The sequence below is a fragment of the Sinohyriopsis cumingii genome, chromosome 14, assembly GCF_028554795.1.
Source record: "Sinohyriopsis cumingii isolate HCF-2022 chromosome 14, ASM2855479v2, whole genome shotgun sequence".
In the NCBI taxonomy this organism is placed as follows: domain Eukaryota; kingdom Metazoa; phylum Mollusca; class Bivalvia; order Unionida; family Unionidae; genus Sinohyriopsis; species Sinohyriopsis cumingii.
The window spans coordinates 86,386,544-86,400,048 of NC_142974.1; the positions used below are offsets into that span (position 1 = coordinate 86,386,544).

General features: G+C 34.5%; 1 protein-coding gene across 2 annotated transcripts; it reads right to left on the reverse strand.

Annotated features, from left to right (window-relative positions):
* Positions 1 to 7,010: 7,010 nt before the first annotated feature.
* Positions 7,011 to 12,622, reverse strand: LOC149784308 (progranulin-like). 2 transcript variants are annotated; one of them, XM_089932342.1, is made up of 5 exons: positions 12,499 to 12,622; positions 11,327 to 11,427; positions 9,998 to 10,048; positions 7,944 to 8,105; positions 7,011 to 7,386 (listed from the first exon to the last, which is right to left on the reverse strand). In XM_089932342.1, exons 3-5 carry the CDS (start codon positions 10,046 to 10,048, stop codon positions 7,309 to 7,311), a joined length of 291 nt encoding a protein of 96 aa, XP_089788468.1. In that variant the 5' UTR covers positions 11,327 to 11,427; positions 12,499 to 12,622; the 3' UTR covers positions 7,011 to 7,308. The 2 variants fall into 2 exon arrangements, with proteins under 2 accessions (XP_089788468.1, XP_089788467.1); XM_089932341.1 differs by having other exon boundaries at positions 11,327 to 11,473; positions 12,499 to 12,587.
* Between the last annotated feature and the right edge of the window lie 883 nt (positions 12,623 to 13,505).

A 13,505-nucleotide genomic window follows, 5' to 3' on the forward strand; every position in this document is an offset into this window, starting at 1 on the left:
AAAATTGTAGAAACTACATCATCAATGCCTCAGATTAGTAAGATTACAAATAAGATTCATTAAATTGGTGATATTTCATCTGTTTGGATCGTGTTGTCATCACCTAGGCAACTATATTTCTAGTCAGATGATTGATGAAACTTGTTTAATGGTCTGTTAGCAACAAATGTATGCTGCATTTAATTGTTACTTAGATCAAGTACATGTATGAGTCAGTATTGTCTCTGATTTGTTGCGCATGTTGCCACTCTTAATAAACTTATATCGGTTTTTATTATGGTCTGTTTTATGATCTATAGTCACTAGAACTCAAACCATGCTGGCCCGATCAAAGCAAGCGGTGTTTATGCATTCGGAAAGATGCGCACTAATGACTAGTGTTCTCACAGCATCGCCTGTGCGGCAAACACCACTGGCTTAAGAATATTTACGAACTTTAAAGACTACTCTCGCATATATGTCTGAAAACCTGGCGCATGAAAACAAAACATTGACAGTCCAATATAAATTCCTGTCGCTTCTTTTAATTTTGGGGTCGTTCATATGTGACAAACGGGCAGTGATATCATCGCTCATAATCTAAGTGCGATCTTTATTTCGCTTTAACGGTCTCCGCTATCTCACCTGTGATCGCGTGGGTTCGAGTCTCAGGATCGGCCAGTGTAGGTATATGCGACAGTTTGCCACTAGTTTCCATTCGTCTGTTGACTTTCCCGCCAACTTCCATCACCCTTTGTACTGGCCGCCATGTATAGACTATCATGTCCAGAAAAGTGGGCCTAAACATTAAACAACAAAAACAACAACCATATCATATCCAACTAACGACTATTTCAATATTTCTGAATCACCGAAAGTCCTACCAAACACTTTATATTTAAATCTTTAAATATCTCAAACTCACCGCAGAGAGAGAGAGAGAGAGAGAGAGAGAGAGAGAGAGAGAGAGACCAAATAAATATAAACACAGAAGAAGAGATACATGACAATATACTTTGGAGGCTGGCTGAATAAGCACGAATTAGCAATTCAAGCTAATATAGCATAATGTTATGTTTCATAATGAAGGCATATATTTAAAATTATCAAGTTAGCTGCATATATTTCAAAGATCGGATAGGGTGACAAGAAGCTTAAGTACAGTAACAAAACATTCCTTATATATTAGTCATTATTTAGTGATATTTCAAGTGACGTGGACCATACCAGCCTCACACAGGCCAATATGATCCTAAATGTGTGAATTTGGTAGTTGTGTCATTAGGTTTGACATTGTGACCAAATATAGCCTCAACGAGACTATTTTGCTTGTAAATATTCAGATATCAACGTCGTGGGCTTGAATGCAGCTACATGGAAACTGACCATAGTGCAACATTAAAATAGATATTCCATCGCCTAATTAAGCTATCCTATCCTGTCTTGACAACAAATTACAAACAAAATTAATACAAGTCAATACATTAGCAAAATATATTTAATAATAACAAATATTTGTAGGTAAAAGTCTACTGATAAACAAACACATACATATATATGGATAAACAAACAATCAGACACACACACAGATATATATATATATATATATATATATATATATATATATATATATATATATATATATATATATATATATATATATATATAACAGAGATAGATAAACACACATACCCACATATATATTTTAAACTCATCACTTCCCCATGTTTATCCGTTAAACAATGTAGTTATATGTCCTTTACGGCTATTCACAATCAGCATATTGAAAAGTTGATTTTTTTCATTTTAGTTTATATTTGTCTTCACGATGACTAAATCAATATGATACACACGTTTGCTTTAAACATTAGATATGCCTTTAATAATGAAAGTAGAGGACTAGGCCGTCTATAAACACTTGGTTAGCTATGTCATTTACATGAACGCTGAGCTATTCACGTTCAGGCGCACAGAAAGCTAATCTGGAATAGAAACTAAGGAAATGACGAAATGACAAGAGGTAAGTAAAATAATTTAATATATTTACACATGTTGTAAGTCATTATTATGTTTTAGAAACAGTATCACCCACCATAAACTCTCTCTCTCTCTCTCTCTCTCTCTCTCTCTCTCTCAATCTCTCTCTCTCATCCTTCAGTCGGTTTGAGTTAACTTTTACCAATGATTCATAAGTCCAGAGATAAAGAAAAATCATACTTGTTGTTTAGTTGCTAAATGTGGAGGATATCTATATATGTGTCATCTAAATGAGTAAATCCTACTGGGTACTCAACTTGCACGGTGTTAAAACCTTTACGACAGTACGAAATTTCAAGCCCGATATAACGAAACCTTACCGGATTTATAACATAGCAGCATATTAATCATGCTCATGACGAGCCACTTGGAGCCCAAAGGCAATTGGGAAAATATACAAAAAGTATTAATTAAGCAGAATAAAGTGAATAAGTAAAAGCCACAATTTTAAAAAAAAAAAGACAGATTGAGAATTGTTTGCCAATTTAGCTTTGAATCAACAATATTCATATACGGATTTAGATTAAATTTATTTTTGCTGTGTTTCCTTGAGCATTTAAGATTTAAGAGAAACATTTATATATGACAGGTACCGTTTATAAACAAATAAATGCTTTTCACTTAGCGTATGTTCAACTTATATTTAAGTCTGACAGCGCAACATTTATGACAGGAATGGTTACTATTGATATTAGCATGATTACAGACAATTCATTGTTATGCTTCTATTCAACACTGATGATGATTATAGTGATGATGATGGTGATGATGATAATAACGACGACGACGATGATGATGATGATGACGACAACAACGACGGTGATGCTGATACTAATTTGTAATAGCAGTGGTAATAAACATAATATAGAAAGAAACTGCTGCCAAAAAATTATATCACCGTTGTTACAATTTCTTAAACACGAATTAAATATTAGAAGACTGCTTAAGACTAGACTATATTTGGTATGGCACTTTCTACTCTCACCATACTGAACTACATTTCAAATGTTGATATGTTGTGATATATTCGTTTTTAAAAACGCAGCAGTTCACGTGAAATCAGATATAAACTGAACATTAAGATTTCAGTGGCTAAAGTGTATTGCCTGTCATCAATTTTTCTGAAGAATATATGCATACATCGTATCAATTCAGTTTTCACTCATTCATTATTTAATTCGGCTCCAGTCCATTATCAACAGTAGGCTATCCATTGTAATAAACCTAGGGTATATGACCTTGATGTTTATGTTTCTGGTTACAACCTTTGCTAGATTTTATTTGTTTGATTATTGAGAGTAGGTGTATAGAAGATATTTTTCAAACAATGCACTTAGCCTGGACGTAACAATGTACACTGTTCACGTCTTTATCGAAGTAAGGAATAGTTTCGTAAATTGGATCTTCACTACTTACTTAACAAACAAAAACATGAATATTTTTACGGATACGTATTTAGTAACCTGAGACAAGGAATATTTCTTTGAGTCGTGTCTCGTTCGAATGCGGTGAAGTTACTGATGGGTCATACTAATATGAAGCAATAATATGGTTGTCGTGAAGGCGTGGTCATTATTTGATTAAAGGAGAAGAAGTTGTGGTATATATCCATTTAGAAGCATTTGATATGACAACAGCTGTTATAATGAGTCCTTGTAAATAGGGGAACCATGACCCTCAACCCAGACATACGCAGGTGTTCATATTTGTCCATGCTAACATGTCTGACTTGAATCTTGTTAGATTGTCTCAATGTCATCTTTAATAAATAATTCGGTAGCAATTTGAACAAGAAGGCAGCGAGCTGACAATGAGAAGATTACGGTGTTAAAACGAATATGTTTCCGACTGATATACACACAGTTTTGAATGTATTGAGATGACTGCGACGTGTGCATTTTCGAGTATGGCATAATGGGAACAAATACCGACAAACGGTAGCATGCTCAGATTCACTTCTTTGAAGGTTTTAGTTACGTAATATTGTCGAAACAGTCCATTTCTGCCAATATTGCACAATATGTACGTTCCGGTTTCGAGTCATATCGGTATGTTGGTTTGTATTCAGAAAGTTTTGCACAATTTACAAACGCGCGAGCACACACACACACAAACACATACAGACAGACAGACAGACATGAACAACTGCTAGCTGTAAAGTACACATACTTCAATGTATAATAAGAACAATATATATCTGTAACACCCTCCTCATTTACTATGAAGCGTATATTTGCAGAATACTCTATAAACGTGATTTAACATTATTTTAATGTCTCTAATTCAGCGGTTAGTTAACACTGTGAAGGTAAGGCAGAAATTCAGATACAAATATAATTGTAGTTGACCTTTTGTACTGGGAATGTATCACATTCTGTAATTAATTTGTGCAGTGATACAATCGATAGACTAAGTTGTACTTTTTTTTCACTTTTGTGACAAGTATCGTATCGACAGAATGTATCATGCGTATCGTGATCGTGATGCAAATTGGCTGGCGATACCCAGCGTTTAGGAATTAATTGGTGTGTCTGCAGTTGTAATGGAGTTAATGCTGATATGGCCAAGCTGTTGTAATGGAGCTAATGCTGACATGGCCATGCAGTTGTAATGAATTTAATGCTGACATGGCCATAAAGTTGTAATGAAGTTAATGCTGACATGGCCATGCAGTTGTAATGGAGTTAACGCTGATAAGGCCAAGCAGTTGTAATGGAGCTAATGCTGACACGGCCATGCAATTTTAATGGAGTTAATGCTGACATGGCCATAAATATATGTAATGGAGTTAATGCTGACATGGCCATGCAGTTGTAATGAAGTTAATACTGACATGGCCATTCAATTGTAATGGAGTTAATGCTGACATGGCCAAGCAGTTGTAATGGAGTTAATACTGACATGGCCATGCAGTTGTAATGGAGTTAATGCTGACATGGCCAAGCAATTGTAATGGAGTTAATGCTGACATGGCAAAGCAATTGTAATGGAGTTAATGATGACATGGCCAAGCTTTTGTAATGGGGCTAATGCTGACATGGCCATGCAGTTGTAATGAAGCTAATGCTGACATGGCCATACAGCTGTAATGGAGTTAATGCTGATATGGCCGTGCAGTTGCAATGGAGTTAATGCTGACATGGCCTTGCAGTTGTAATGAAGTTAATGCTGACGTGGCCATGCAGTTGTAATGGAGCTAATGCTGACATGGCCATGCAGTTGTAATGGAGTTAATGCTGACATGGCCATACAGTTGTAATGGAGCTAATGCTGACATGGCCGTGCAGTTGTAATGGAGTTAATGTTAATATGGCCATGCAGCTGTAACGGAGTTAATGCTGACATTGCCATGCAGTTGTAATGGAGTTAATGCTGACATGACCATGCAGTTATAATGGAGCTAATGCTGACGTGGCCATGCAGTTGTAATGGAGCTAATGCTGACATGGCCATGCAGTTGTAATGGAGTTAATGTTAATATGGCCATGCAGTTGTGACGGAGTTAATGCTGACATGGCCATGCAGTTGTAATGGAGCTAATGCTGACATGGACATGCAGTTGTAATGGAGCTAATGCTGACTTGGCAATGCAGGTGTAATGGAGTTAATGCTGACATGGCCATGCAGTTGTAATGGAGTTAATGGTGACATGGCCAAGCAGTTGTAATGGAGTTAATGCTGACATGGCCATGGATATATGTAATGGAGTTAATGCTGACATGGCCATGGATATATGTAATGGAGTTAATGCTAACATTGCCATACAGTTTTAATGGAGTTAATGCTGACATGGCCATGCAGTTGTAATGGAGTTAATGCTGACATGGCCATATATATATGTAATGGGGTTAATGGTGACATGGCGATGGATATATATAATGGAGTTAATGGTGACATGGCCATGGATATATATATATAATGGAGTTAATGCTGACATGGCCATGGATATATGTAATGGAGTTAATGCTGACATGGCCATGGATATATGCAATGGAGTTAATGGTGACATGGCCATGGATATATATAATGGAGTTAATGCTGACATGGCCATGGATATATGTAATGGAGTTAATCCTGACATGGCCATGCAGTAGTAATGGAGTTAATGCTGACATGGCCATGGATATATATAATGGAGTTAATGCTGACATGGCCATGGTTATGGTGGGTTATCTTAATCCTAATGCTGGCAGTAACTGCGGCAATAGTAGCAGCGGTAACAATAATATCAGTTGCAGTAGCAGTAGCAGTATTTGTAGCAACGTTAGGACGAACACATCAGTAGTAGGGGATCGTAATTTTAATATAAGCGGTTGGTATCTTATTAGTAATAGCAGGAGCAGTATTAGTAGCAATAGCAGTTAACAATACTGGGCGAATAATAAGAACATAAAAGGAGTGACGTCATAATGTACAGTATTAACGAAATTTCATGGTAGCGCTGATTATATGCATTTAACGAATCCTCCCTAATTTCTTAACATAAGGGATGCTTCGAATATAATAAGGGATAATAGTTTAGGAATTTGAGGAATAATTAGTTTTGCTGAGAATGGTGTGAAAACACGAACGCGAGGCAAGTAAGGTTATGCAAGTGGGAAGTCCGAGTGGTTGTTAGCTGATTGAAATACATTTTGTTGTGTTATTCGCGCGTTTAAGAACCCTTCAGTTGACAACAACTATTACAGAGAAGTCCTTTGAAATGGGGATATATAGACTTAAACCAAATGCACGCTAGTGTTGTTTTGGGAGATTGGGTATTTTTGTTGTGTTTTGTGGGTGGGGGTTATATTTATGCAATTTTTGTATTGTTGATTGGTTCGTTAGTGTGATCTCATGCTTGTTACAATAATTTATCAAACGTAATCATTATGATTAAATCGTCATGGTTTATTTGCCTTGATTCGGGTGCAACTGTTCGATCTAGTGTTTCAAAGTACATATTCGCAAAGAATATTTATTTATAAATGACAAACAACACTGAGAACATTGAGTCAGAAATGGTAGGATTTATTGACACTTCAAATACTGAATTATTATTAACGTTGTTATTATTATTATTATTATTATTAAACTTTTGTCACATGCTACGCATCATTACATTTCTTGATATTTATGTTTTAGATACTTTCATATTTTATGAAAAATTGAATTTGTTTTGGGTAGATACCAAACGTTTGGTAGGCATTTTTCGGAAGAAAGAAACATGGCAAATGCAATTGCGATGATGGAAATTTTGAGTCCATATGTTTATTATTAAATTCCTTATAATTTTGTTTCAGTTAAGAAAACCTATGATATGCACCAATAGTTGTGAACACATAATTGACCGCTGGGGCAGCATCGTAACCCATCGGCGCAGCAGGTTCCCTGAAAGTAGAAGTGAGAAGACAAGTCGATAGTAATAGTATTAGTAGCAGTAGGATGACAATGATACCGTGGATGAGATCATGGGAATGGTTTTAAATATGATGTTGGTGCAGTGTTATTTGTTGACATGTGCTGTGTTGTAGATTTAATATTCGTAGTAGTAGTCTACACCGTTTACAGTTTGTACATTTTAGTACAAATACATTATTTAGTACGTCAGTTTCTACACTTGTAATCTGAGGCTTTTATAGTAATCACAATATTTTTGTAGGGCATGAAACCCGATCAAAAGAAAAGTGAATAATGGTGATGGTGTGTAGTGGTGTCATTGGTAATTACTGTTTGGGATGCATTTCAACGATGATGTTGCCTACGTAAATGCATTTACACATACATACATAGATACATACATAGATACATACATACATACATACATACATACGAACCAACAGACCGACGAAAGGACATACAATGGTGTAAACTTAAACTTAGAATAGGTTATCGAACCCGTCCTTATTAATTGTAGAAACAGCTTCACTAGGGTTACGAGAACTTACACCAGGGTATGGGCAACATCTCCAGCTTTCCGAATGAGAACAGCATGTTTCATTCCCTGGGCAGGACCATTTTCGGTCTGGGCATATCATACCAACGTTGCTACTTCTAGCCATGTAAGTGCTTGCCTGTTTCATTTCAAGTAGTTCCTGTGGTTTCTCCGTCTGGACATAATATTTAACTATGTTAGTAACATCTTCTGATGAAGTAGTGAACAGGTTTGTCTTTGACACAAAAGCGTAAGGCTGTCTCCTAATTTGAAATCTAACATTGAAGTTTAGATTTCTGATAATCGGAATGGGATAAACTGATCGTTCTCTGCTGTAATACTATTAATATTACATGCTATTTTTTCAGTTATTGTTGCTATATTGTATATTCATTTATTTGTTGAAGTATATGTTTGGTAAAGACAAAAGTGATACAAATAAGGTGCAGTACTTAACACATCTTAAAATAGGCACACTCGTCATGCTCACTCGGACCGTGTGTATAGGTAATAAATGTTTATTACGATACTTCATACAAAATACCATTTATCCACAAAACCATTTTCAAGACAAATAATTGGTCGAACGCGCCAAACGATAGTGCTAATCTTTAACAATAAAAAAATTAAGAATTGTTACCGAAATTACATTACCTTCTATTTTAATAAAGTAATTGTGCTTATCATTTCTTTAAAGAGTATTGGTAAATGGCGTAAAAGTAGAATGGTATTATATAATTGTTCTTTGTTTCACACGGGCTTGTTTGCGAGTAATATTTGGAAGCGACAAAACCCGAAGATCGATTGTAAACATTAACCATCTAAAAGAATCGTTTGTATTTAATGTATGATATTAGCTGACGAAATTATGACATTATGTCAATCAACTGTACATGTTGTAACACGATAGCCAGATTGGATTTCGGATTTAGAACAGAACACCTTTGATGGTGATACAAAAACAATGTTTGTTGCTAGACGAGTTCAATGGAAAAATAATTATAATTAAGGCGTGCGTGTGTAAGATCGAAATATTGGACTAACTGACAGAATCCGGACGAACCTAATAATGTCACAAATGTGAACGCAAGCAAATGACTTTACACAGTGCAAGCACAAAAGATAATTTATCACTCGACGATAAGAATGATGTGTTTTACCCAAACAGTAAAATGCAAATAGTGAACAAATGAAGTACTGTACTCAAATAGTAAAATAATGAATTCATGGGACATATATCATACGAAATATCTTTACACTCCCAAAACACTGCGTAAAACAAACCTCACAACAAAAAGATTACATGTATTAAGTTCCATAAAACACTCCGTCACTAGCATACTTGGCTACCACTCACACTGGTCAATCCAGCAATCAAGCGATCACGGGTAGTTACGGACCACCATGAAAGTCCTTGTTAAATATGTTAAATTGCCAAACATTCCTGCCCATTACTGAAAATAGTGGTGTTGTCCTTAAACAGTTTCACAGGGAGGTAAATAAGTTTGGCACCAAAACTTGTCACGACGATTAATTTATGTTACATATATTTTTCTGTTCGATTCTTCTACCCTCCCCCCCCCCCTTTTCAAACACAGAGTATGGTACAATGTCTGTTAAGATTTTGTTTTCATGTATTGTACATTTTGGTCAGAATAACTGGGGACACAAATATTGATTTATATCAGACTACATACTACAATACTATTTATTTTTAAATCTTAACTATTTCATATGCAATTGTGCGATACGAAAGTTTGACGAGTTATGCAGTAAAATGAATGTAATAGTAACATATCGAATACTGAACATCAGAAACGTTATTCATTAGGAAATATAGGAAACATGATAAGTTACTGGCTATGAAATGTACGCGTACTGAAGATTCCTTTACCATTAAATGTGGTATTTTAATTAAGTTTAACTCAGTGATCTAAGCTTTGAAACATGCACTTTCCTAAATTATTATAATTCTATGTTCATTACACTTAATTATCTGGTTCCCTTGACTAATTAATATTCAAACGAGCTGTTGTTAATTAATGATATAATTATTTACGGACTTACTTTGACAAAGCAGTTATTTGCCAATATGCACGCCGCCAAAAGAACAAGCATCTGTAAATAGAGAAATAATAGAAATAACTAAATACCTACCAATATACATACGTGCAGACGTACGTGCAGTTTATATATATATATATATATATATATATATATATATATATATATATATATATATATGTATGTATGTATGTATATATATATATTAAACACCTAATGAAGCCGAGTTATACGCAACAACATAGTGTCTGAATCTGACAGGTGTTCTTTGGAGTGCCGCAGGCAGTAGCAGAGCCTTCTAAGAACTTAAATTAGTTTAATTTTTACTATGATTTTTATTTGGTTGAAGCTGCGTGTGTTGTTTTGAGAGCAGAACGTGTTAAACACTTCTTCAAGTACTTTTCTTTTATGCAACATTTTCATCCCTATGGTCGATATCTGGTTAGTAATTTGCACTCAGAAATGGCAAATTGTTGCCCCAAATCTGTTTTACAGCGAAATTAAGTGATCTTCAAATTTCAAGCCCTGTTTTGAAGATTTAAAAGTTCTTTCCTGGTGCAGGTCATATAATGCTGCATACTATTATTTTGTGTACATTCAGTGTGTTGGGACTCTATGGTTATGGATTGAATCGAAATGGTCATATCGACAGGTGGAAATCGGAATATTTTAATGCAAGAAATTCGTTTATAATTATCATATTATCAGTTTGCTCGTTTCGTATGATACTATATAAAGTTTTGAACAAATTAGATATTCTAATGCAGAATCATAACTGATTTAATATAAATGTCCTACGGTTTTCTTCACAGCATGTAACACTGTTTTTCCGTTCTTAATTTCATAATGTTTCTCATAAATGTACTGTGCAGATTCAGAATAATCGACATATGTGGTATGTTTTTAAATGATTCATTGTAATAAAAGAAGTTATTCAAGGAAACATTTTGTTGGACATCACCGATTACTCAAAAATGCCTATCACTACACAACTGATGAGACAGATTTGCTTAAGATCGGAATAGAGAGAATTTGTCTAAATCATTTATGTTTGTCTCAAATTCTTGTCGGTGTACGATTCTTAGGAAAAATTGCAACTTAACGTCTGGCACTGTTTTAATGCTGATAGAGCCATATAGAGCAGCTCTTGTTCTTCCAGAAAAGGGTTCGGATTTCGCCCGGGTATTTCCTGTTAAATGTCACTCATACATTTTCTATTCTAAATCGTTTGCGAAATAATACATTTTGCAATGAAATATTCAGTATTACTTGATTAACATGCGAGACATTATAGAAACAATTATAAAATAATTCACTTACTGATATACTTACCTTGAATCCAGCAAAGAACTTGTGTAGTAATTTGCTCTAATTTTCTTTCAACTTTACAGCTTTCGTTCTCCTTTGTTTCTTTTATACAGCGACAACCGTACCTATTTGTCGACCAGTAAAAGATGTACCCCATTTAAACAAGTGAGCCTAGGATGTAAATAAGCAAACCTCTCTTCACTGGGTAATACTGAACTCGGGTTGACGACACAACACATACAAATGATCTCTTTGATGTATCATATAAACTAATTTTTGCAGAAGCTAAACGACGAATATGTAATTTAACTCTCTTCATATGGGTACCAATGATCTATATCCAAACAAGAAGTATGTTTATTTTCCAAACAACATATTTCTTCGTTGTATTTATATTTTAAAATTAAAGGTACAAATAACCGCAAAATAAATCATCTTGATATTATTTATGATTCCAAACGATATTATTCGCATGGCCATGCATCATTTAATGAGAAGTATCATTGAAAGACTTAGAAGTTTATTTAAGAGAACCTCTAATCCGTTAAAGGAGTTTGTATGACTCATTGAACTGGCAATGTATAACGTTTAAAGAAATTAATCATTCGAAAATTCGACAATTTGGTACAGTTAATCTTGACCATTAGATTATTCACGTATCACATTTGTGCATTTAGTTTACTTCTGTATGTTTGCATTCAACGTATTTGCTGCTTATACTTATTTCACTTGTAAGCAAATTTATGTCAAGTACCATTTGCATAGAACGGCACATTAGAGCCGATCATTGCTTGTTACACACACATACACGTAGCATGATTGGCTTACAAAATAAGCAGGCATACTCTCTCTCTCTCTAAATGATTGTTACAAATGTTTCTAATACAATAATCACACACACACACACACACACACACACACACACACATATATATATATATATATATATATATATATATATATATATATACATACATACATACATACATACAAATAAAAGACAAACACACGGAGGTAACAAAAAGATATGTGAACGACTGACCAAATGGATATACATATGTGTAAATTATAAACAGATACAACATTAATTAGGATACAGTACATGGAGACGAATGAGAAAGGCGGAATAGATTTAGAGAGCCACGGGGCAGCAGTCAAAAGTAAAGAGAGCTACAGAAGAGAGATACGTATCATACCAATGTCGAATGATATTCCACCAGTGACGGCAAATGTCCTTGAATGGCCTGTATAACCCTTCTATACAATGTTGGATCCGGTATTCTGTGTGTGTGTCGGAAACACTTATCAGCTTCATTTAGCTTCTTAAGATATTTGTTGACAATTTGATAAGGACCGATTTAAAGCCACCAGGAACAATATAAAGATTTGTAAGGAACTAATGTTTATCCGCAACACACATATAATAAAAAAACAACGTATTTTGTGCCAGAAAGTAAATCATTTGATGGCAGTAGAAAAGAAGAAAAACATTACATTTCAGAACCAATTAGTGGCATGAAAGCGGTAACCTAATTATATTGTCGTATATTTTCTGATAAATATGGGTAATTGTTTGTTTCAAACAATCATAGCATGTTTATATAAAATGGCCTGTATCATACGAGACTCATCTTATAAATGGAGAAAATATGAGATTTCATAAACTTTTCAGAATAATAACTAATTACGAACATTGACATAAGTTGCAGTTTCTCTCCATAAAATATCTTTTTACAAAATACCTATCACTTTCAAATTAGAGTTGTTGAAGACTTCTAAAATTAATGCATTCGAACATAACAGATCTTGCACAAAATCCTACTCTGGATATATTTACTTTGTAAATCTTATCATAAGTTAAATATCTAAGACGTAATTGAGTAAAAGCAAAATACGATGACTTTTGGGTTAAAAGTTATTGATCAAGGTCACTGTAACAAGAAGCAGAAACATGGTTACAGTGCACTATGTACACCACAAACCTTCAATGAATTTTGCTGATAGCATGCACATAAAAAAAGGAAAAGAAAATTTGTTGATTTGTGTGTCTCAAATTCAAAGATCAAGGTAACTGTGATGGAAGGCAGATACTAGTTTCTATACACACTACTTTCAGTTCTCAAACATGTATATTCATCAAGGTTGGAGGAGGTCTTGCACTTAAAGTATGGACGAAGCCTATTAGTTTGTTTTTATCATGTAA